General features: G+C 44.0%; 1 protein-coding gene across 1 annotated transcript in view; it reads left to right on the forward strand.

Moving 5' to 3' along the window:
• The window catches only part of FBXL17 (F-box and leucine rich repeat protein 17), a 517577-nt gene continuing 496820 nt past the window's right edge, over nucleotides 5532-26288 (forward strand). Inside the window, exons 1-3 of the mRNA XM_018049987.1 lie at nucleotides 5532-6730; nucleotides 22626-22748; nucleotides 25941-26198. Coding sequence (XP_017905476.1) covers nucleotides 5825-6730; nucleotides 22626-22748; nucleotides 25941-26198 — 1287 coding nt within the window. The 5' untranslated portion in view covers nucleotides 5532-5824. The remainder of the gene's footprint in view (nucleotides 6731-22625; nucleotides 22749-25940; nucleotides 26199-26288) is intronic.

The following is a 26288-nucleotide window of genomic DNA, read 5'->3' on the forward strand; positions in this document are numbered from 1 at the left end:
CACCGGCTTGATGGACATGAGTTTGGGTAAACTCTGGGAGTTGGTGATGGACAGGGAGGCCTGGCGGGCTGCAGTCCATGGGGTCGCAGAGTCAGACACGACTGAGAGACTGAACTGAACTGAACTGAAACAGACTCTTCAAGAGAACCGATCACTTCCTAAAGGAAATCCCCTGAAAGCTGGCTATTTCTCCATCTTTGGCTTTTAGTAGTGTAGCAAAAACACAATTGAGTAATGAATTAAGTTTATTGAACACTTGGGGTGTTGCATGATTTCCAGATGCATAAAACCATGTCTTCTGCCCCCCGGAGTGTCCTTGTAGGTCATCTAATGTACCTACCACAGCCAGTGAGACCAACAGAACATTAACCGAGCTCTACTTACATCACTGGTGCCATAGGGTGTTTTGGCCATTTATAACAGCCATTGTTACCCAACTGCAAGTGTGCAAAATTTATGTCTGTGGGTGTGTTTTTACAGGCAAACGTGAACTTCAAAGTGAGTACATATATCACCAGAGAAGAAAGAAAAGGCTTTTCTTTTAAAGTTTTAAACATTTTAAATTTAGATACTGGTTTTTAGTGTGAATTTGAGTATGAAGTGAAGTGAAGTCGATCAGTCATGTCCGACTCTTTGCAACCCCGTGGACTGTAGCCCACCAGGCTCCTCCGTCCATGGGATTCTCCAGGCAAGAGTACTGGAGTGGGTTGCCATTTCCTTCTCCAGGGGATCTTCCCGATCCAGGGATCGAACCTGGGTCTCCCACATTCCAGGCAGATGCTTTAACCTCTTAGCCAGCATACCCCAAGTCTGAATTTTATTCAAATATGCAAATATTTTGTATTATAGAATCTATTAATCATTATTACACTGAAATAAGGCATATGAATGTACAAGTTGCTCTCCTGGGCCCTTCATTTCTTCCCTATCCATCATCCTCTCTCTACCTGATTCATAAATAAGTTACTAAATCCTGAAGACTCTGTTTCTCAATCCCACGCCACACTTCATTATCCCCACCATGACAGCCTTAATTCATACTTTTAAAGTCCATCCACTGAACAGTTCCTAAGTGGTCTTACTGCTAACAGCCTCTTCCTGCTCTAGTTCATTTTCTATACAATTGCCAGATTATCTTCCTAAAAAACTGAACAAAGTCCCAGTCCTCAAGGAGTTTGCACTCTAGTGGGAGAGATTAAAAGTGAAAAAAGAAAAGACAAAATAAACATGTGCTAATGCAATACAAAGAAAGTGAAAGCATGATAAGAGGAAAAGTGGGTTTCCCAGGCGGCGCAGTGGTAAAGAATCCTGCCAATGCAGGCAGAGAAGGCAATGGCACCCCACTCCAGTATTCTTGCCTGGAAAATCTCATGGACTGAGGAGCCTGGTGGGCTGCAGTCCATGGGGTTGAAGAGAGCAGGACATGACTGAGCAGATCTGCAGGAGGAAAAGTAAAGGCGGGTGTAATTTATTTTATTTCAGTTTAATTGATAATTGACACACAGTGTAAGCATAAGCATGCAGCAAAAGGAAGGAATAACTTTAGATACGGTAGTAACATTTGATCAGGTGTAACAAATGTTAATGCCCTCTAGCCAAAGACCAAGAGGAACACATGCATAGTTAACTGAAGTTGGGTTTACTGACCTGTTAGCAAAAGGCACATAGCACACTATGAGGAATTGTGGAGAGTCTCAGTAAGAAGGCATAGAAGATCTGCAGGATTGGGTTTGTGCTTGGTGATTTCTGAGGAAGGTTTAAGGCTTTCCTCTGGATTGGATGCTTTCAGGAAGTAGAGGTTATTCTGATTGGGTATTTTAATAATTGCTAGCTAGAATGTAGGAAGAGTGAAGCAAGGCCCAGGTTGTAATTGTTCAAGAAAAAGTAATAATAATTCATATTAGGCAGAATGTTGGGTCATTTTTGTGGTCTGCAGTGTGCTTCTGTGTGTCGCTCCAGACATGATTATGGAGGCATCTTATTTTTTCTTCTCATAGTCACACGGAGTGGCCATGTCTGATGTTGATGTTTGTGAGATTGTTTTGTTCAACAGAACACTCAAGTCCAGTTGAGAACACCAGTAACATCAAGCCCTGGCAAAGAGTTCCAGGCCAGCTGCTAGTTGTTCAGGCTGCTTTCCTTTTTTTCACTAACAAAGCCATCCAGTGCTATCACTGTCTCTACACTGCAATTTGTTACTCTTGTTCATAATTCTGTTTCCTGAATAGTTAAAATACTTGTCAGTATTACTGAGTGATGAATTCTAAAATTCATTTATCTCTGGTGACGATAGTAGTAGCTTCAGTTCAGTTCAGTTGCTTAGTCATGTCCGACTCTTTGATACTTACTAAAACAAAGAAACCCCTCTGCTACATGCTGCGGGATAGCAGGCACCTGCTTGTGGCTGAGTGGCTGTGGAACTGGGAGGAAGAACCAGTGCTATAAATTTCAGAAAGCCCTTCAGAAGTCTCAGTCGCTTGCCTTCTCTCTGAAAACAAGAAGCTGTAGGTAGATTTTCCGTGTAGTTCTGATAGGTCTGCATGGTGCCAGGCTGTCTCTTTAGTAATCATGTAGGGACCTTGTTAAAATCAGGAATTCTGGACCTCCAATTCCAGCGTCTAATACAGCCAAAAGTTTATGAGATGCCTTCATGTTGCTTACCTCCCTCACTTCAATTGTGAGTAGTATTCTATCAAATGAGTGTGCCAGTTCAGCCATTCTTTACTGGTGGACATCTAGATTATAGATTTTGATTATTATGAATAAAGATGCTATGAATATTTCTGCACAAGTCTTTTTGTAGGTATATGCTTTTATTTTTCTTGGATAAATATCTGTAAGTGGGATTGCTGGGTTGTATGTTTAATTCATATGCAACTCATGGGTCCACAATTTTGAAATAGAGAAATAAAAAGCTTAGAATACCCTCTCCTTTTGCTCAAAGCATAGCCTGGAAGAGAGGCCAAGGAACTTGTTAAAAAGCCTCAGATAACCATGTCACTCCTCACCTTTCTTCTGGAACCCTGAGAAATTCCTTTTTCCTCTGGAACCCTGAGAAATTCCTTTAAAGTTAGAGGGATAGAAGATGTGTGGATAATATCTGTAGGTGAATGCAGTTTGGGCAGTCTCTTGGAAGAAACCTACGTAAAACCCTTTGATCAATCTCTGCCTGTAGGTTTCTTGGCATTCCATCTCACTGTGATCAAGCTCAGAAAGGGAGATCTTAAAATAAAAGTGATTCCTGATAAGGAGGCCTCTATTAGCAAAAGTCTGATGGCGGGTCAGGTGAAGACTGGGTAAGGCCGGCCAGTGCGGTGGTGAAGTCAGGAATGTTCAAAGGCCTCTGTGCAGATAGGCCTTGAGTGTTGCAGATAGGCCTTGAAAGTTGCAACGCTGTTTTCTCAGTCATCCTTGATCTATCCCTGCCTCCTTCCTTCCAATCACAATGAAGACTGTATCTGTCCACAGGTGATTGCCATTTCATCTTTTCAAGGGCCTTGCTGTATTCTCTCTTTGTATTTCCCCACCTCCTCCTTTCTACTGGCTCATTCCCATCAGCACATCCAGTTCGGTTCCCTTCAGTTCAGCTGCTCAGTCATGTCGGACTCTTTGCGACCCCATGAATCGCAGCACGCCAGGCCTCCCTGTCCGTCACCAACTCCCGGAGTTCACTCAGACTCACGTCCATCGAGTCAGTGATGCCATGCAGCCATCTCATCCTCTGTCGTCCCCTTCTCCTCCTGCCCCCAATCCCTCCCAGCATCAGCATGTCCAAGTCCTTGTGAAAACTAACCTTTCAACACCAGGTACAACTCCTAGTTACTGGTTTATGTCTCTGGTCACATTACAGTCAAATCTTCAAAAGGGCTGTCTGCAAAGACTATTTCCTAGTTTTCTGAGGAAATCTGAATCTCCAAAGTCTACCCAGAGCCCTTTATCTCTGAGCAAGCAGTAAGCAATCATTTTTTAAAAGTCCTGTGCGTGATGGATGGAGCGATGGGTGCAGAGGATGGAGTCCTCCATAGCTATGCGGCCTGGGATGCTGCATGACTAACTGGGTTGAGAAAGTGTTTATCTGTGTGTGTCTAAATAACCTGAAAAAGTGAAAAAGTTGGCTTAAAACTCAACTAAGAAAGACAACTAAGATCATGGCATTTGGTCCCATCACTTCATGGCAAATAGATGGGGAAACAGCAGGAACAGTGACAGACTTTATTTTGGGGGGCTCCAAAATCACTGCAGATGGTGACTGTAGCCATGAAATTAAAAGACATTTGCTCCTTTGAAGAAAAGCTATGACCAACCTAGACAGCATATTAAAAAACAGAGCCATCACTTTGCCAACAAAGGTCCGTCTAGACAAAGCTATGGTTTTTCCAGTAGTCATGTATGAATGTGCGAGTTGGACCATAAAGAAAGCTGAGCACCGAAGAATTGATGCTTTTGAACTGTGGTGTTGAAGACTCTTGAGAGTCCCTTGGATTGCAAGGAGATCTAACGAGTCAATCCTAAAGGAAATCAGTCCTGAATATTCATCGGAAGGACTGATGTTGAAGCTGAAACTCTAATACTTTGGCCACCTGAGTGAAGAACTGACTCACTGGAAAATAACCTGATGCTGGGAAAGACTGAAGGTGGGAGGAGCAGGGGACGACAGAGGATGGCATCACCGACTCAATGGACATGGGTTTAGGTGAACTCGGGGAGCTGGTGATGGACAGGGAGGCCTGGTGTGCTGCGGTTTATGGGGTCGCAAAGAGTCGGACACGACTGAGCGACTGAATTGAAATTACCTGATAAGTGCGTTCATCCTGAAATGCACTTAGGGAAAGCCGGTCCGTCCCTAGCAACAAGTGTCTGCAGACAAGCGCAGAAACACGGCAGAGCCGGTCCACCCGTGAGTCCCTCGCGAGAGAACCATTCTCGCGGAGAGCACGCCGGGCACCCGGGCTGGCCTCGGGCGGGACGGGTCTCCTCAGCGGCCTTGGCGTCCGGTCGGGCGGTGAGAGCGCCGGTTCCCGGCCAATGGCCGTTCCCGAACGTGCGCCTAGCGACGTCAGCGCGGCTGTGCCCACGGACGTCACCCGACGAGCTCGGAGGCGGCTCCCCCGGGTCCCACGAAGGGGGCGTGGGCTCCAGGAGACCGCGGGCGACGGGGACAGGGGGCGGTGAGCCCGCACCCGTGACGGCGGGCCCGGCCGAGCGGCCCTCAGGGGGCGAGCGGCCACGCGCGCCGCCGAGGCCCCGCCCCCTTCCCGATCGGCCACACCCCCTTCCCGAGCGGGCCGCGCGCTCCCGAGCCGCCCCCCCGCCGCTGAGGCCCCGCTCCCTCCCCGATGCGGCCGCGCGCTCCCGCTTCGCCTCCCCGCACGCGCCTCCGCCGCGGCCCCGCCCCTTCCCGCTCGGGCCGCGCGCTCCCGCTCCGCCTCCCCGCGCGCGCCTCCGCCGCGGCCCCGCCTCCTTCCCGCTCGGGCCGCGCGCTCCCGGCGCGCCGAGCTGTGCCGCGGGCGCGCGCGCCGCCGCCGGCAGAGCCGCCGTTAAAGTGGTCTGAGGCGCGCCCCGCGCTTCCCCCGCCGCCGCCCTGACCAACTGAGGCGGCGGCCCAGGCTGCGAGCAGCCGCGCGGTCAGCAGGCTCGCCGGCCTCCGTCGCGTCCCAAGAGCTCGCGCCCCGCCGTGGTCCCCCGGCGTCCCGGGGCAGAGCATGTAGCCCCCCCAGCGCCGCGTGTGTGCCCGTGTGTGTGTGTGTGCCCGCGTGTGCCCGCGGGCCCGAGGCCGACCCCCGCGCGGCCTGCCCTGACCCGGCCCCTGCGCGGGGCCTCCCCTATGGGCCTCCTGCTCTCGAAGGAGCCGCGCCGCCGCCCGCGCCAGAAGCGGCCCCGCTGCGGCAGCTGGTGGCGCCGCCGCCGCCGGCCTCTCCTCAGGTGGCCCCGCGGGGCCCCGGCCAAGGCGGCGGCGGCGCCCCGGGGCCGGGACTGCCTCTTCCGCGGGCCCTGCATGCTCTGCCTCGTCGTGCACGGCCCCGGCGCGCCCGCCCCCGCCGGCCCGGAGGAGGAGCCGCCGCTGTCGTCGCCGCGGCCGCTCGGGGCCTACGGCGCGGCCGCCTCCTCACAGCCCCCGGCGCGGCGCCGCGCGGGCCTGGCCGCTGAGGACGCCGCGCGCCGCCTTCTGCTCTCGGCCGCCGCCGCCGTCGCCGCGCCGCCCGCCCCCGGCCGAGGGGAGCTGGGGCCGGCCGCCGCCGCCGCCCGGGAGCGGCCGGCCCGGAGCCTCCTGTGGGCCCGCGCGGGGCCCGTGCGTCCGCCCGCGCCGCCCGCCGCCTCGCGGCTCTTCCGGGCGCCGCCGGCCGAGCCCCCCGCGCCCCCCGAGATGGTGTGCAAGCGGAAGGGGGCCGGGGTCCCCGCCTGCACCCCCTGTAAGCAGCCCCGCTGCGGCGGGGGCGCCTGCGGCGGAGGCGGCGGCGGCGGCGGGCCTGCGGGCGGCGGCCCCGAGCAGCACCCCCCGCCGCCGCTCCGCGCCCCGCGCTCCCCCGCCGCTCCGGGAGGGGCCCCCGCGGAGGCCGGCGGGGACGCGGTCCGAGCGGGGGGCGCCGCCCCCTCGGTCGCTCGGCAGCCGCAGCACGAGTGCGGCGACGCCGACTGTCCGGAGGGCCCCGATCCGCCGTGCGACTGCCACAGGGAGCCGCCCCCCGACGCCCCGGACATCAACCAGCTGCCGCCCTCCATCCTGCTTAAGGTGGGTCTGCGTGCCCCCCGCCCCCCGCCGGGCCCGCTCGGGGGTTCTCTCTGCTGCACGCCCCGCGGGGGGGACTCCCTGACACCCGGTTATTTCAAGTGCAGGGGCTTGGAGTCCGCTGAAGGTCTTTTAATCGCTTGGGTCAGCTGCGCGTAATCCCGGTTCACCTAGGAGAGTCCCAAGCCCACTGTTGTAGAAACTGTAGGTTTTCTGTGGAAAAAAAAAAAAAAAAAAAAAAATTTTTTTTTAATCCCTTGAGCGGTTTGCACTTAACCGAGTAAAGACTTGTATATTAGTGTTGGAAAGTGTTCAGACAGTAATTTCAGATTTGATAACTGCTAGCTGATGTCAAAAAACAGTTACCTTTTATCTATCGAGCACTTGACCACGATGATCAGGCACAGTGCCAGAGCTTTATATACATAATAGCTCACCGAATCCTTCAGTTGACGCCGTGAAAGAAATATTGTTAACATCTTTACACAAGAAGAAACCGATGTATCAGCGCAAGTGCCTACAGTCGAAAGTCAGGCCGATGTGGTGTGTGTTCCTGTGGAGCTTACAGGCCAGCGGTGCTTCAAGGGGCTGAATGACTTGCCCAAGGTCACACACAGACAGATCTGCGGAGTTTAGGCCTGTCTGACTTGAAAACCCTTTTATTTATGCTATGTTCTATTATCTTAGGTAATGCAGACAGATTACCAGACGGTAAGGACAAGTGTATTTTTTGTTGGGGGGATACGTGTGTGGGGAAGAGGTAGATATCCCGTGGAAACCTGGTCCCACTTTCAGCTACCAAGTAAAATTTGCAGTTTTGTCAAAGAGCAGCAGCAGTGATAAATTTAAGTACGTGATACTTTGTAGTAAGTTAGTATTAAAAAGTTTCTTTTCTGTTCATTTTCTCTCCTCTCTCACCCCCACACTGCAGCTTTCTGGAGCTTAATAAATATAACCCCCCTTTATCACTGTGGATGATATTTAACTCTAACTAGAAAAACCTAGATAAGAATTTGGCTAGTTTTATTGTTACTGAAGTAGCTGTCATCAATTATAATTTTTATTCTGAACAATATACTTTGATTGGACTTTTTGCATGTTTATAATCCTGTGTGCTTGGATTTGTTTTACTGTGATATTAATATTTTTGTAAATAATATAGCAAAGAACTGGGAAAGCTTAATTTTTCCACATGTCCAAGAGGATGAGATGGTTGGATGGCATCACCGACTCAATGGACTTGAGTCTGAGTGAACTCCGGGAGTTGGTGATGGACAGGGAGGCCTGGCGTGCTGTGGTTCATGGGGTCACAGAGTCAGACACGACTGAGTGACTGAACTGAAGTTGTTTACCTTTCAGTAGTGTATTTTTGAAGGAGTAATTACTGCCTCTGTATGTTCAGGCTGTGCATTTTAGGGCAGAGAGAATGTTCTTGAATCTTTTAACTTAGTGGACAACATGGACAAATGAAATATCAACACATATTTGGCATAGAGGTTTGATTGCTGTCTTGTTATTTGGTAAGTAAGACTGTTTAAAAACAAAGTAAAAAGCAGATACTTCCCACTTTCTACCTAAACTGTCATTATTTCATGAGGTAGAGGACATTTTACTATAAAAACAAAAATAAAAGAAAAGAAAGGAGGAAGGACATGATTTCATAATAAAGAGAGTTCCAATACAATACGTTTATTTACAACATTGTTCTTTTCCACATTTTTGCTAAGGACTGTCGAAAACTTGTTCTAAGGAACATTTGGGGAAATTATTCATTGGACTTCCCCTGTTGTGTTGCAGTATTTACGCATGTTATGTAGATTTCCATTACTTGTATTAGAAACATGGATAGAGCTACTCTGTGTGGTTTTCATGGTCCCCGTGGTATTCAGCATAAGCATGAGTTGGACTGTCTAGAATGAATTGAAGTTAGAGTTTTTTAGTGTTTAGCAACCCAATTAACTTTTGGGGATCAAGCTTTGAAGGGCAGAGGCTCTTTCTGCTTAAATATTGTTCATTGCTCTGTCTCCTCCCCTAAGTGCAGTGCCTGGCATTTAACAGCACTCAGTAAATATTGATGAAGGAGCGAATGACCAGGTGTTTTAGGAAGTCTGGGTTGAGACTCTGAGTGAGTATACGCCATACCAATAATGGAAGTCTCCAAGAAGTGTTTCTATCCTGAGTTGTTTTGAGCCACAATAGGGCCTTGGATGGTGAAGAGTTTCTGGCTCTCTTATGGCTTGAAGAAGAGAAGACTTAGGGAGCTATGACTTTTTTTTTTTAACAGTACCAGAGGGTTGTGCTTATAGAGGCAGAAATCCATTACCCCCATTAGAAAGTATGCCCAACTTCCCTGATAATGGGCCATAACTTCTAAAATTGTACTGCTGAGTCCTTTGTACCAGAAGTTACTATAGTTACAGAGAATGGGAAGGTGGAGGGGAGAGATTTTGGGAGAAAGATGTGATGAGATATGATTTAAAGATTTTTTAGGGAAGTTGACTCAAACTACCATACTTGTTCACTTTTTCCCAGGTATGATAAAAGCAAAAGAGAAAAAACTCACTTCTTTCTACTCTGCTTCAGTCAAATTTTTGACTCAATATCAATAGGTCTTTTTCAGTTTTGTTTTTATGTAAGTAGTGAGTATTACCTGCTTTAAGTTCACATAATGCAGGGAAAGCAAAAGTTTGCCTTGGTTCACCGCTACCCTCCATCTAGTTTTTTCTCCAGAGGTCACTAACTACCACTACCAGTTTAGATTTTTTTTTTCTAGACCTGTATTGTGGGGTACAGTAGTTTCTAGTCACATATTACTATTTATATGAGAGTCCCTTGGACAGCAAGGAGATCCAGCCATCCATTCTAAAGGAAATCAGTCCTGAATATTTATTGGAAGGACTGATGCTGAAGCTGAAACTCCCATACTTTGGCCACCTGATGCGAAGAACTGACTCATTGGAAAAGACCCTGATTCTGGGAAAGATTGAAGGCAGGAGGAGAAGGGGATGACAGAGGATGAGATGGTTGGATGGTGGCATTGACTCAATGGACACTGGGTTTGAGTAAACTCTTGGTGTTGGTGATGGACAGGGAGGCCTAGCGTGCTGCAGTCCTTGGGGTCCCAAAGAGTTGACATGATTGAGCGGCTGAACTGACTGAACTGATTACTGTTTAAATTTACAGTAGTTAAAATTAAGTAAAATTTAAAATTGAGCTTCTTAGTCACAGTAACTGTATTTCAGAGATCAGTAGTCATGTGTGGCTGGTAGCTACTGTATTGGACTATGCATATCCAGAATATTTTCTTCATTGTAGAAAGCCCTATGTAAAACTTCATAGTGTTTTCCACAAATGGCATAAAAATGTACATGTTCAATTTTTTTCATTAACCGTATGAATTGGAGGTTTTTTGTTGTTAGTGTATGGTTTCCTTCATTCTTTTTAGTTGTGTCGTATCCCATACTATTATGCCAGACTGTATTTATTTCAGTATAGTGTGATATTCAGTTCAGTCGCTCAGTCGTGTCCAACTCTCTGTGACCCCATGGACTGCAGCATGCCAGGCCTCCCTGTCCATCACCACCTCCTGGAGTTTACTCAAACTCATGTCCATGGAATCGGTGATGCCATCCAGCCATCTCATCCTCTGTCTCCCCCTTCTCCTGGGAGCTGTGTAAAAATGAATTCTTTCTTGAAATGGTGAGCTTCACTGGGAATTGTAATTATGTAACTTCAGGAAGAGACCTTTGAGGTCATTTGATCACTCCCTACTCCTTATGCATGAAAAAAAGCAGGCCTGGAGAAGTGAAATGGCTTACCCCAGGGCATTTTAGATAGTGAATGGCAGACCCTGGCCTAGAACTCAGTTCAGTGTTTCCAGGTCGTGAGGTCTTTTCAACATACGGTGTGAAAGGGCTTGATTAACCTTCTCTCAGAGATTTTTATGAAAGAAATTCCTTAATTGGAGGATAGGTGGAAACTTAACACCAGTCAACTTCTAACCATTATGAGTCAGAGGCTAATTTTATAATTGGGTCTTTGGGGTTGAATTGTTTTTAAATACAAGAACTTTGAGAAGCAGGGAATGGCCCTTTAAAGTTCAACTATGGGGATATCATTTTCTTAGGTACTGAGCACTTAATTAAGCCCATTATGTTTGATCTTGAACTGGTAATGCATTTTTTTAGATCAGATAAGGTAGCCTCAGTCTTTGGTACCTGTTGCCTTTAAAACTTTAAGCGATCTTGCCTACTGATATCACAGTTAGGTTTAGGTTTTTATATAGTAGAATCACTATAACAGTTTTATCAAATGACAGCAGTGGAACATTTTTAAGTAGTTGCTATTTGAGTAACTGGGTATTTTGAATCTATATTTAAATTTCAGAGGCTTTGTGTGCTATATATTTAGATACCTTGGTCTCTGTCAGCGGACTATTTCTTTTCCAAGCCAACCGGGTAAGAGATCCAAAATCCATCACCACCATTAGAAAACCACTTTACCATGAATGCGTCTCTGATAGTGTGTCAGTAGTTAATTAAATCTGTATTTTTATAGCTTTATTACCAACAGGTTGCTTTAGTGATCAAGGAAGAGTTTTACAAGAGAAATGTGTTCTGGAGGAAAGCTTATGTATCCAATCTGTTTTTTTCAGATATTAAAAAAGCAATGAAAATCAAAGAAAATGAGTAAATACAACTTTTTAAAGCTTTGAATGTAGATTAGTAGTGGGTAAGAGGAACTAAGTTAGTGTAGCTTTTTGTGAATGCTTTGACCTAAGGTTCCAGTACCACATAAATTCTAGAAGGTATGTCTCTAGAGTTCCAGGGATGATCTTAGCCAGTGCTGAAATGAAGTGTCCTTAGCAAGTCAGGTTCAAGATATCTTTTGGCTGGAGAATGCCTGGAAATCTTGGATAACTTAATTAAATCAGGCTACCAAAAGGTGAGACTTGTTTTCTTCTCATTTTGGGAAGCCTGTAAATTTTTGTGCCTTGTAATGAGTAGCTGTTCAAGGGAGTTAACCTTGAGCTGTTCTTTATCAGCTTAAGATACCAGGTTCTATAAATGATAGGGAATGTGAGGGAAGATATGTGAAGGCAAATATGGAAGCATTTACTATTAAAATAATACTTTCTTAAAAAGTTATTTTCCTTTGGTTAGATATCCTGTTTTATGCTTATCAAGAGTCTTGAAGCAATAAGCACACAGTGTCCAGCACAGGGAAATACAGCCATTATTTTGTATGACTTCAAATGGAGTATAATCTGTAAAAACATTGAATCACTATCTTGTACCTGAAACTAACATAATATTGTGAATCAACCATACTTCAATTAGAAATAGCGAATCCTGCGCAACTGTTGGCCAGTTTGGAGCCCCGGTGGCGTGGTAAGGACACCCGTGTGGTGGGAGAAGCTAGGAGCAGTGTTGGGAGATGGGCTCATGTGTGCGTTCGTGGATGCAGTGCCTTCCTCTGCCCTGAGAGAATCTGAGCAGCAGTGCCCAAAACAGTGAGCATGCTTAGTGTCCGTATCTTAGCTTCTAAATACCATTCTCTGCGAAGAGGAATCAGTGTTCTTGGAGAAGTGACTGATTCCAGAGTTGCGACAAGGAAGACGCGATGAGCTTAGACTGTTTTGTGCCGGAACACAAGGAAGTGCTCAGAGTCCTGGAGATGTGTCAGAGGGCACATCGTTTCATAGAGTCTCCTCCCGAATACTTAAGGAGTCATGTTTTATTGAATTTGGTGACTTGCTTTAGAATAAAACTTATTCTTCTGTGAATACTTGACTATAGACTGACACTCTGTGTAGTCATAGATGGGGTTTTATTGGCTTGCTGTGCTTTAAATTTTAAAGGTTAAACTATGAGAAATTATTTTGATTATAGATGAGGAAATCGTTTTAGAATCTGTGACTTCCCTTTGGCTGTATGGTTAGAAAAATACCAGAAAGGGAATTCCCTGGAGGTCAGTGGTTAGGACTCCATGCTTTCACTGCCGGGGCTCGGGTTCACTCCCTGGGCTCGGGTTCACTCCCTGGTCGGGGAACTCAGATCCCTGCAAGCTGCACAGTGCAGGTTAAAAAAAAAGGAAAAATACAAGAAATATATTTTGTGTCTCTGTTTTTCTAAGTGGTGCTTTATTCAACAGACTAGTTAGTAAATGTTTCTTTCAAGCTTTCGGCAAGTTGTTGTAAGTAGACTATTTAAGAAAGAGACAATATATGATGTTCATAGGAAAAAAATGGAAAAGACCAGAAAAGTTGAACTGACACAGAGGAGATAGTCAATCTGAAATTGCTACACACATTTACTTCTTTTCTTTCTATAACTTGCATGCAACCTGCTTGCTTATAAACCTTATCTCCATCTTGTAGTAATGTCTGATAGCAGGTAAGATCTCTTCATTAAGAAAAGAAATGGCCAAATATAGGTGTCACATGGTTAATTTTTAAAGGTCTGTGGGATATGTATGCCCAAATGTTAAGCAACAGTACGTTCTCTGGAAGTTTCTTTAGTCTGAAGTATCTTTTGATGACTTATAGTGATGCCTTAGTCAAAAGTAGAATCTTCAAGGCTTGACAGTACTTGGGTATTGGCTTGGTAGTGGTTAGTTCAGATTGTATCAGTAATATGACTTGTACATTTTCTGGTAATTAATACTTTAGTTGCATTGTCCAGATCCGCCCCTAAAGATCTAGGAATACTTAGTGTGTTTTCAACCCAGGTCTTGACTAGAAGTCATCGCTGTTTCCCGATATCGTTCCCTTTATATTGCTGTTGTAACAGAACCTACCGTGTTCTAGCTAGGCACATGGGCTCTAACCAGAGACTGTTTCTTAACCTCTCGTGGATAGGGGTGGCTGTGACTAAATATTAGGCAATAGGGTGGGAGCAGAAGCAGCGTCTACATCTTCCAAGTCATCCTGTGAAAGCCAGCCGCTTGCCCTCTGCTTCCTCTTCTGTTTTCCAGGGCTGCTTGCTGTTCAGTCGCTCAGTCATGTCGGACTCTTTGGGACCCCATGGACTGCAGCACACCAGGCTTCCCTGTCCTCCGCTATCTCCCGGAGCACGCTCAGACTCCTGTCCGTCGAGTCAGTGATGCCATCCAGCCATCTCATCCTCTGTCATCCCCTTCTCCTGCCCTGTCTTTCCCAGCATTAGGGTCTTTTCTAATGAGTCAGCTCTTCGCCTTAGGTGGCCAGAGTCCTGGAACTTCAGCTTCAGTCCTTCCAATGAACACCCAGGACTGATCTCCTTTGGGATGGACTGGTTGGATCTCCTTGCAGTCCAACGGACTCTCAAGAGTCTTCTCCAACATCACAGTTCCAAAGCATCAATTCTTCAGTGCTCAGCTTTCGCTATAGTCCAACTCTCACATCCATACATAACCACTGGAAAAACCATAGCTTTGACTAGACGGACTTTTGTCAGCAAAGTAATGTCTCTGCTTTTTAATGTGCTGTCAAGGTTTGTCATATCTTTTCCAAGGAACAAGCATCTTTTAATTTCATGGCTGCAGTCACCATCTGCAGTGATTTTGGAACCCCCCAAAATAAAGTCTCTCACTATTTTCACTGTATCCCCATCTATTTGCCATGAAGTCATGGGACTGGATGCTATGATCTTAGTTTTTTGAATGTTGAGTTTTAAACCAGCCTTTTTACTCTCCTCTCTCACTTTCATCAAGAGGCTCTTTAGTTCCTCTTCGCTTTCTGCCATAAGGATGGTGCCCTCTGCATCTCTGAGGTTGATATTTCTCCCAGCAATCTTGGTTCCAGCTTGTGCTTCATCCAGTCGGCATTTTGCATGATGTGCTCTACATATAAGTTAAATAAGCAGGGTGACAATATACAGCCTTGACGTACACCTTTCCCTATTTGGAACCAGTCCATTGTTCCATGTCCAGTTCTAACTGTCTTCTTGATCTGCATACAGGTTTTTCAGGAGGCAGGGCTAGATGACCTGGATTAAAAGAGTAACTCATTTTCCCCTATATATTAGGACAGGGAGCAGCAAATACAAGATGACCCATGCCTCTGTCTTTTGCAGCCTCAGAATGCCTTCTTGGTATGGACTTCTGCCATGCTCAGGCTGTTCTTAACAGGACTGTGTTAACGTAAGCAACTTCCTGGCTTGATCCAAGTGCCATTTCAGTTTTTCCGATGTCATTTTTTCCTCTTTCTTATTTAACAAAAATGTTGGTCCAGGTCAGTCCTTTATGTTCTTTTCTTCGAAGCACCCTTTGAAATGCTCTTTCTCTTCAATCTCAGCTTATCCAAAGATAATTCAGACATGTCTTTGAATAGATAATTTTGAGGTCAGTGAACAAATCTCATACCTTAGTGTCTCCCATAGAAGCCCAGGTACATGTGCACACGTTTGTTAAATGAATTAAGAGAAACACCGTAGGGCAGAGTCGTTATTTTCTGAGAAGTTAGGGTATGGGCGAGATAGCATTTTAATGGCTGTTAAGAAAAGCCGGTATATTAAAACATATGTTAGTTAATTATTCCTGTTTAACAAGTTCGGCGGTTTAAGACCACAAACATTTATTATTTCATGTTTTCTGTGGGCATCTTTTCATAGCTTTGCTGGGTCCCTCTGATCCAAGGTCTCTCATGAAGCTATGATCAAGATGTCGCTGGGGCTGCTCGGCTGGGGTGTGAGAGTTTTCACCCAGGCTTACTCGCGTGGTTGTTGGCAGGCCTCAGGTCTTGCTTGGCTGTTGGACACATGTTGCAGTTACTTGCCATGCCATTTGAGACTTCTCCGAAGGGCTAATCACATGCAGCAGCAGAGTCAAGAACACCCAAAATAAGAAGCCACAGTTTTCTTAACCCAATCTCTTCTGCCGTACTCTTCATTAAAAGTGAGTCAACAAACCCTGCTTATACTCATGAGGAGAGGCTTACACACGTGTAACTACCAGGAGGTGGGGTCATTGAGGGCCATTTTATAGGTTGCCTACAACAAACCATATGCAGAGATCTGTTAAATATGCACTGGTGTTTCAGCTTCAATTTTGCTTTTTTTTTTTAAAATCCGTCTTTGCTGGTACAGGTGTTATCTTCCCTTCACTCACTCATTGAATTTCCTTTCACCTGAGTAAAATCTACCTAGATTTAGTCAATTATCTGTTGTGACAATCATCTTACTTTTACAAAAGAACAAATTAAGGTCCAAAGAAGGTGCTATCCAAAGTCACACATATTTTAAATAAGGTGTTTCTTGGTTCCAGAATATGCCAGACATCTTCTGTTTGCTAAGGGACAAGTTAGCCCTTTAAAATCATGTAGTCCTTTAATCTTAAACAAATGATCTAGTTTCTCTAAATTTTTATTTTCTTGTCTATGAAATGTGGAGGACAAGAATAAAAAAACCTACCAGAGACGAACTTCTAACTTTGGCTGTATAAAAAGTTTGGTGAATCCTCTCTGCAAACAGTATATGTATATATATACACACACACGTATGTCATATATGTATATACCCACATATCAATACCCATATACATATGTATGTAAATAACTGGGCAAGATTGCCCTAAACTATTAGGGCTTTGGGAATTGACCAAAGGCAGACAACAAATTGATAGGTATTGATTCTTAGGAAAACTGCTAGAGCTTCAGGTAAGAATAGTGGAAGTCTATACCACTCTTGGATTGAGACCCCTAACAGCAATAGATCAAACCAGTCAATCCTAAAGGAAATGAGTCCTGAATATTCACTGGAGGGACTGATGCTGAGGCCCCAGCTCCAATACTTTGGCCACCTGATGCGAAGAACTGACTCATTGGAAAAGACCCTGATGCTGGGAAAGATTGAAGGAGGGAGGAGAAGGGGACGACAGAGGATGAGATGGGTGGATGGCATCACTGACTCAATACACGTGAATTAGAGTAAACCGCAGGAGACAGTGAAGGACAGGGAAGCCTGGTGTGCTGCAGTCCATTGGGCCACAAAGACTTAGTGGCTGAATAGCAACAACTAGCTGTTTTGGTGTCTTAAGAGGGTAACTCAGTTCAGTTCAGTTTCTCAGTCATATCTGACTCTTTGCGACCCCATGAATCGCAGCATACCAGGCCTCCCTGTCCATCACCAACTCTCGGAGTTCACTCAAACTCATGTCCATCAAGTTGGTGATGCCATCACCGACTCAGTTAGGGGCAATGAATAACAACCTGTATCTGTCAGCTAAACGTGATGAACTTTGTAGGAAGAAAATGGTTAAAACCCACATATTTTCAAGTTTCATATTGTGGTGCCAGTTCGGATGAGGTGGGGATCAGCTAGGAATTTAACCAGCGGATCTTGGAAATGAGAGACCCATAAAGGGATAATAAGCTCTTCACGTATTCTTGGTTTACTCAAACTACGCACATGTCCTGGGGAGACTTGAGAGTATCTAGCAGAAAGCAAGGGCCAAAGCAACCTTGAGAATGATTGAAGGGCAGCCTCGAGGTATTTGAGCATTTTTTTTTTTGCCCAAATTTAGACACAGGGAAGCTACGCTAAAGAAATATGAATAAGAATTAAAAGTTGAACAGAGACATGCAACCAAACATTCAAACTTCAGATCCTACCATTTAACACCAGGGAGATTAAAGTTGAGACAGATTTCAGAGAAGTAAATCAAATTCCAGAGTTGCTACAGTATGTTACCTAAAATGTCTGGTTTTGAATGAAAAATTATGAGACATGTAAAGAGACAGAGAAAAAGTGACCTATACTGAAGGAAACAAAACAGTTAATAGAAATTGAGTAAGCACAGATATTAGACTTAGGAGATAAAAACTTCAAACTATAATAAACATGTTAAAGATTGGAAGGAAACATTATTCAAATTATAAGAGAATATAACATTGACCCGAAGAATGGAAAGTTTCAATATAAAGACACAGAAACTGTAAAAAAGCATTTTCTGATGCTATTAAAAATAGAAGTGCTTTCCTTTCTTACAGTTGTATTTATTTATTTGTGATTGTGTAGGCTGTCTCTAGTTGCAGTGAGTGGAGGCTTCTCTTGCAGAGCACAGGCTCTAGATTGAGTGTTGAGTAGCTGTGGCGCACAGGCTTAGTTGCTTTTCAGTATGTGGAATCCTTCTGGATCAGGCTTCAAACTCATGTCTCCTGCATTGGAAGGTGGATTCTTATCCACTGCACCACCAGGAAAGTCCCTCCTTATTTTATTTCTGAATTGTTCATTGATAGTGTATACAAATATTTGCTTCTTAGCTCTAAATTTTTTTGTGTATAATTTTTCTGTATAAGATCATGATAATTGTAACTGTGCAATTCAGTTCAGTCACTCAGTCATGTCTGACTCTTTGTAACCCCATGAATCACAGCACGTCAGGCCTCCCTGTATATCACCAACTCCCGGAGTTCACTCAGACTCACGTCCATCGAGTCCGTGATGCCATCCAGCCATCTCACCCTCTGTCATCCCCTTCTCCTCCTGCCCCCAATCCCTCCCAGCATCAGAGTCTTTTCCAGTGAGTCAACTCTTCACATGAGGTGGCCAAAGTACTGGAGTTTCAGCTTTAGCATCATTCCTTCCAAAGAACACCCATGGCTGATCTCCTTCAGAATGGACTGGTTGGATCTCCTTGCAGTCCAAGGGACTCTCAAGAGTCTTCTCCAACACCACAGGTCAAAAGCATCAATTCTTCGGCACTCGGCTTTCTTCACAGTCCAACTCTGATATCCATACATGACCACAGGAAAAACCATAGCCTTGACTAGATGGACCTTAGTTGGCAAAGTAATGTCTCTGCTTTTGAATATGCTATCTAGGTTGGTCATAACTTTCCTTCCAAGGAATAAGCGTCTTTAAATTTCATGGCTGCAATCACCATCTGCAGTGATTTTGGAGCCCCCCAAAATAAAGTCTGACACTGTTTCCACTGTTTCCCCATCTATTTTCCATGAAGTGATGGGACCAGATGCCATGATCTTCATTTTCTGAATGTTGAGCTTTAAGCCAACTTTTTCACTCTCCTCTTTCACTTTCATCAAGAGGCTTTTGAGTTCCTCTTCACTTTCTGCCATAAGGGTGGTGTCATCTGCATATCTGAGATTATTGATATTTCTCCCAGATATCTTGATTCCAGCTTGTGTTTCTTCCAGACCAGCGTTTCTCATGATGTACTCTGGGATAGAAGTTAAATAAGCAGGGTGACAATATACAGCCTTGATGCACTCCTTTCCCTATTTGGAACCAGTCTGTTGTTCCATGTCCAGTTCTAACTGTTGCTTCCTGACCTGCATACAGATTTCTCAAGAGGCAGGTCAGGTGGTCTGGTATTCCCATCTCTCTCAGAATTTTCCATAGTTTATTGTGATCCACACAGTCAAAGGCTTTGGCATAGTCAATAAAGCAGAAATAGATGTTTTTCTGGAACTCTCTTGCTTTTTGCATGATCCAGTGGATGTTGGCAATTTGATCTCTGGTTCCTCTGCCTTTTCTAAAACCAGCTTGAACATCAGGAAGTTCACGGTTCACATATTGTTGAAACCTGTCTTGGAGAATTTTGAGCATTACTTGACTAGCGTGTGAGGTGAGTTCAATTGTGTGGTAGTTTGAGCATTCTTTGGCATTGCCTTTCTTTGGAATTGGAATGAAAACTGATCTTTTTCAGTCCTGTGGCCACTGCTGAGTTTTCCAAATTTGCTGGCATATTGAGTGCAGCACTTTCACAGCATCATCTTTCAGGATTTGAAATAGATCCACTGGAATTCCATCACTTCCACTAGCTTTGTTCGTAGTGACGCTTTCTAAGGCCCATTTGACTTCACATTCCAAGATGTCTGTCTCTAGATGAGTGATCACACCATCGTGATTATCTGGGTTGTGAAGCTCTTTTTTGTACAGTTCTTCTGTGTATTCTTGCCACCTCTTCCTAATATCTTCTGCTTCTGTCAGGTCCATACCATTTCTGTCCTTTATCGAGCCCATCTTTGCATGAAGTGTTCCCTTGGTATCTCTAATTTTGTAAAAGAGATCTCTAGTCTTTCCCATTCTGTTGTTTTCCTCTATTTCTTGGCATTGACCGCTGAAGAAGGCTTTCTTATCTCTTCTTGCTGTTCTTTGGAACTCTGCATTCAGATGCTTATATCTTTCCTTTTCTCCTTGGCTTTTCGCTTCTCTTCTTTTCACAGCTATGTAAGGCCTCCCCAGACAGCCATTTTGCTTTTTGGCATTTCTTTTCCATGGGGATGGTCTTGATCCCTGTCTCCTGTAGAATGTCATGAACCTCATTCCATAGTTCATCAGGCACTCTATCTATCAGATCTAGACCCTTAAATCTGTTTCTCACTTCCACTGTATAATCATAAGGGATTTGATTTAGGTCATACCTGAATGGTCTAGCGGTTTTCCCTACTTTCTTCAATTTGAGTCTGAATTTGGCAATAAGGAGTTCATGATCTGAGCCACAGTCAGCTCCTGGTCTTGTTTTTGCTGACTGTATAGAGCTTCTCCGTCTTTGGCTGCAAAGAATATAATCAGTCTGATTTCGGTGTTGACCATCTGGTGATGTCCATGTGTAGAGTCTTCTCTTGTGTTGTTGGAAGAGGGTGTTTGCTATGACCAGTGCATTTTCTTGGCAAAACTCTATTAGTCTTTGCCCTGCTTCATTCCGCATTCCAAGGCCAAATTTGCCTGTTACTCCAGGTGTTTCTTGACTTCCTACTTTTGCATTCCAGTCCCCTATAATGAAAAGGACATCTTTTTTGGGTGTTATTTCTACAAGGTCTTGTAGGTCTTCATAGAACCGTTCAACTTCAGCTTCTACAGTGTTACTGGTTGGGGCATAGACTTGGATTACGGTGATATTGAATGGTTTTCCTTGGAAACGAACAGAGATCATTCTGTTGCTTTTGAGATTGCATCCAAGTACTGCATTTCAGACTCTTTTGTTGACCATGATGGCTACTCCATTTCTTCTGAGGGATTCGTGCCCACAGAAGAAGATGTAATGGTCATCTGAGTTAAATTCACCCATTCCAGTCCATTTTAGTTTGCTGATTCCTAGAATGTTGACGTTCACTCTTGCCATCTCTTGTTTGACCACTTCTGATTTGCCTTGATTCATGGACCTGACATTCCAGGTTCCTATGCAATATTGCTCTTTACAGCATCGGACTTTGTTTCTATCACCAGTCACATCCACAGCTGGGTGTTGTTTTTGCTTTGGCTCCATCCTTTCATTCTTTCTGGAGTTATTTCTCCACTGATCTCCAGTAGCATATTGGGCACCTACTGACCTGGGGAGTTCCTCATTCAGTATCTTATCATTTTGCCTTTTTGTACTGTTCATGGGGTTCTCAAGGCAAGAATACTGAAGTGTCTTGCCATTCCCTTCTCCAGTGGACCACACTCTGTCAGACCTCTCCACCATGACCCTAATCCGAATGCCCTTTAATTCTTTTCCTAATGTAATTGCCCAGGCCAGAATCTCTAGTACAGGGTTGAGTAGAAGTGGAGACAGCAGAAATCTTTGTCTTGTTCCTCATCTCAGGGGAAAGTATTCAGTCTTTCACTATTAAGTATAATAATAATCGCAGGATTTTTACACATGCCGTCTATCACATTAAGGAAGTTCCCTTCATTCCTAGTTTCCTGAGTATTTTTGCCAAGAAAGGGTATTGCATTTTGTCAAATGCTTTTTCTACATTAATTGAAATGATTGAGTTTTCTAAACCTTTATTTTATTAATGTGGTGTCTTAAATGGATTCATTTTTGCCTGTTGAACCATTTTTGTATTCTTGGGATAAGTACCACTTGACTGTGGTATATGATCCTTCTAATACGCTGCTTGACTTACTTTGGTGATATGGTTGACTCTTGAACAGCATGGATTTGAACTATGCAGGTCTTACACGCAGGTTTCTTTTCGACAGTAAGCACTGCGATAGTATGTGGTCCTTGGCTGGTTCAATCTATGGGTGGTGAATTGCACATAGGGAGGGCCGACTATGAAGTTACACTTGGATTTCAACTGCATGAAGGGTCAGCATCCCAATCCCTACGCTGTCCAAGGGCCAAGTAGGCTTTTTAAGGATTTTTTGCATTTAAATTGGTAGGAGACATTGGTGTATAGTTTTCTTGTGATGTCTTTGACTTTAGTGTCAGAGTAATGCTAACCTCATAGAGTTAGCAAGAGTTCCCTTAAACTTCAGTTTTGGGAGTCATCTAGGAAGGATTTCTGTTTGTGCTTTAAATGTATCACTGTTAGGGCCGTCTCGTCCTTGGCCTTTCTTCGTTGGAAGTTTTTGATTAATGACTCAACATTTTCTCTTATTCTAGGTCTACTGAAATTTTCTATTTCTTCTTGAATCAGTTTTTTGTAGTTTGTATATATCTAGAAGTTTGTTTCGTTTAGATTATCTAATTTGTTGGCATACAATTGTTGATAATACTCCCCTATAATCCTTTCTTTTTCTGTAAGGTTGGTAATAATATCTCTTTGTATTCATGGTTTTAGTAGACTGAGTGTCCTTTTTTCCTTTCTCGGCTGTGACCTTAGCTACTGCATGTCACGCTTCCTCTTTAGGACAGTCCGTAATAGTGACTCTTTCAGTAATGGGCACTGGTACTAGAATGGTTTTCTGCTTTAAAAAAGTAACTTTTCATGGCTGGAGGATGGCTGCCCCCTCACCCACATTTTTGTGGGGTCACACAGCACACATTTGTGGGGAACCTGGTGCTCAGCCATTTACAGACAGTGTGCTCGGGGTTTCTTATGTAGTGGAGCAGCTCCCTTGCTGTGATCAGTCCTTGATACGAGGGATACACTTTTTAAAAAAGATTAATGTTTTCTAACTGGTAAAAACTTTTATTGCCTTTAAAATGTTTAACACATATAATGTGGTTCCTTTTTTATTCACAGATATTTTCCAATTTATCTCTGGATGAACGTTGCCTTTCTGCATCATTGGTTTGCAAGTACTGGCGTGACCTTTGTTTAGATTTCCAGTTTTGGAAGCAGCTGGATCTTAGTAGTCGTCAGCAGGTATGGATTCTGATACTAGAAAAACACTCAATTTGACCTACTCAAAAAATATCTTTTTTCTTCTTAGAAATCACTTCTTTCACACTGTAGTTTTTCAGAATAGTTCAAATGACTAAAATCTGTAATTCTGGGCTTTAATAATTTATTTTTTTTTCAAATTCAAGTTGAAGCTAGATTTCTGTGATAGATATATCTTTTAGTTTGGATTGGCAATTTGGGGTTGCTTCTGAATCCTTTTTGTTGTGGTCCTCTTTGTTTCCCCCACCATATTATTATTTTTTTCTACTACATTTGAAAAGTTACTAAACTTTTCATTTTTTGGAGAGAGAATTAATAGACAGAGATGGCAAACACCTAAATAGTACTGCTGACTTGCCATGTATGTACTGTTCTGTGAGTTTTATGTATATTCATTTGATACACAACCTTACTATCATTATCCCTATTAATATAATAATTATTATACTTTTGATAATAGTATTCCTATAATGTTATTTTGTGTGAAGAAATGGAAGCAAAATGGAATAAGATAACTTACTTTGTTTTAATTTTCACTTTGATGACTTTTCCAATCCTCCCCTTTGCCCAGCTGCCCATTATGTTTATATGGTGGTGTCATTTAAGAAAGAAAGTACTTTATATTGCCTTAGTACAGACAGTTGGTTGGACTTGTTAAATTCTTCCTTGGTTGTCAGTACTTGAAAATATGATTTTATTGGAGTACTACACCTGCTCGAAACCATCCATGATCTTGTTAGTAGGGATGCACTGGTGAATGTTTTAACAGCTGGCTTCCAAAAACAAATAAACAAAGAAAAAGCCCCGATTTGTTACATTTTCCAGTTTTTGTGGTACAGATACTCTCACCATGACCAATTTCAAGCTAAAAGTGTGATGTCACAGAATGTGATGCTATCGCTGATGTGGAAAGGGATACATACTCTAGACTGCCTGATTTGGTACAAGCCAACTCCAGCATACCATGGGTAGCCTGTGTGTCTGTTTATAACACATGCCCTGAAAAAAAAATAAACAACTTCCTGAGCATTTGTTTTTAAGTTTCCTTTTTGTTTTCCTGCCTTATTGGTAAGGGTAAGACAGTTATACAGTGTTTACCTGCCTGAGTTCATGAAGTTTGTATCCCGGGGGAATGGTGAATACTTAGTTGTGGCTGAGAGTGTAGAGAGCGGTAATGTGAATCCATTGGGTTTTAACTTCCTTAGTCTTGAATATCCCAGCTATTTGTTACAAACTCAGACTAATAGCTTTTCTCCTCTCCTGGTAGTTAGGTTTGGAGGTTTGAAAACAAAAGAAAAGAAAATAGAGAAAGAGGCACACTGTTTCCAACAAGTAGAAACAAAGCTGGTTTCAGCCTTGGTTCTTACTCCTTGTACTCCTCAACATGCCCCGATTCTTTTCTTCTTCCTTTCTAACTTTCAGTTCAGTTCAGTCGCTCAGTCGTGTCCGACTCTTTGCGACCCCATGAATCGCAGCACACCAGGCCTCCCTGTTCATCACCAACTCCTGGAGTTCACTCAGACTCACGTCCATCGAGTCAGTGATGCCATCCAGCCATCTCATCCTTGGTCGTCCGGTTCTCCTCCTGCCCCCAATCCCTCCCAGCATCAGAGTCTTTTCCAGTGAGTCAACTCTTCGCATGAGGTGGCCAAAGTACTGGAGTTTCAGCTTTAGCATCATTCCTTCCAAAGAACACCCATGGCTGATCTCCTTCAGAATGGACTGGTTGGATCTCCTTGCAGTCCAAGGGACTCTCAAGACTCTTCTCCAACACCACAGTTCAAAAGAATCAATTCTTCAGTGCTCAGCCTTCTTCACAGTCCAACTCTCACATCCATACATGACCATAGGAAAAACCATAGCCTTGACTAGACGGACCTTAGTCGGCAAAGTAATGTCTCTGCTTTTGAATATGCTATCTAGGTTGGTCATAACTTTCCTTCCAAGGAATAAGCATCTTTTAATTTCATGGCTGCAGTCACCCTCTGCAGTGATTTTGGAGCCCCCCAAAATAAAGTCTGACACTGTTTCCACTGTTTCCCCATCTATTTCCCATGAAGTGATGAGACGGGATGCCATGATCTTCATTTTCTGAATGTTGAGCTTTAAGCCAACTTTTTCACCAATTCAGTTCAATTCTGACCCTAACTCCTGGAGTCAGTGTAGACCTTACAGTTTACGGGCTCAGTCCCATGCCTGTCCCTGCTCAATGTACCTGCCACAAGTCCTGAAAGTGAAGTCAGTCAGTTGTGTCCGACTCTTTGCAATCCCATGGACTGTAGCCTACCACACTCCTCCGTCCATGATATTTTCCAGGCAAGAGTACTGGAGTGGGTTGCCATCCCCTTCTCCAGAGGATCTTCTTGACCCAGGGATCGAACCTGGGTCTCCCGCATTGTAGGCAGATGCTTTACCATCTGAGCCACCATGGAAGTCTGGAGCCACCTATACTTCTAACTGACCATTTTTAAAACTAGAAGTTCCCCATGTCCCCTGCTCAAGGTGATAATTTGCTAGAGTGATCAGAACTCAGGAAAATACTAATGTTTACTCTTTTAGTGTAGAGGATATAACCCAAGACCAAACAAATGGAAAAGATGCCAGGGGCAAGATTTCAGGGAGAGGGTATGGAGCTTCCCTGTCCTCTAAAGGCATATCACCCTCACAGCACTTTAATATTCACCAACTCAGAAGCCCTCCAGATCTCATTGTTCAAGAGTTTTTATCACCTATCTTTGGCTGTCCTCTCTTCCCAGAAACTCAGAGGATGGGACTGGAAGTTTCCGTACTCTAATTATATGGTGTCTGGTCTTTCTTGTGACCAGCGCCCATCCTAAAGCTCTCTAGGGGCCCCAACTTAGGTCATTTCATTAGTGTAAACTCAGGCATGGTCACAAGGGGCTAACTAAAGAAAACAAAAGACGTTCCCATCACTCAGGAAATTCCTAGGACTTTAGGAGCTCTGTTCCAGAAACTGGAGACAAAAGACCAAATATACTTTTAAAGTTATATGATAGTTCTTATTATGCTTTAATATTAAGAAGCTTTTCGATTATGGTTTTCATGCTATAATCTAATTGTTATATATTAGAAAAAAATTAATGAAAGAATAGAAAGTAAGTTTCCGTTTTTAGCAAAGTTTTAAATTTATTGCTTTTTTTCCCCCTCTCATAGGTCACTGATGAATTATTGGAAAAAATTGCATCAAGAAGTCAAAATATAATTGAAATCAACATTTCTGATTGTCGCAGTATGTCTGATACTGGCGTATGTGTTCTAGCATTTAAATGTCCTGGACTTCTTAGGTATACAGCTTACAGGTGTAAACAGCTTTCTGACACCTCTATTATTGCAGTTGCCTCTCACTGTCCTTTACTTCAGAAAGTTCATGTAGGCAACCAGGACAAACTGACTGATGAAGGACTCAAACAGGTAAATTTTAGAATCTATAAGATGGTTTTGCATGTATTAATGTGTTTTTTTGCAGTGTCACTTTGAAAGATTTTTATGTTAAAAGTAATA

The sequence above is a fragment of the Capra hircus genome, chromosome 7 (genome assembly GCF_001704415.2).
Source record: "Capra hircus breed San Clemente chromosome 7, ASM170441v1, whole genome shotgun sequence".
Taxonomy (NCBI): Eukaryota; Metazoa; Chordata; class Mammalia; order Artiodactyla; family Bovidae; genus Capra; species Capra hircus.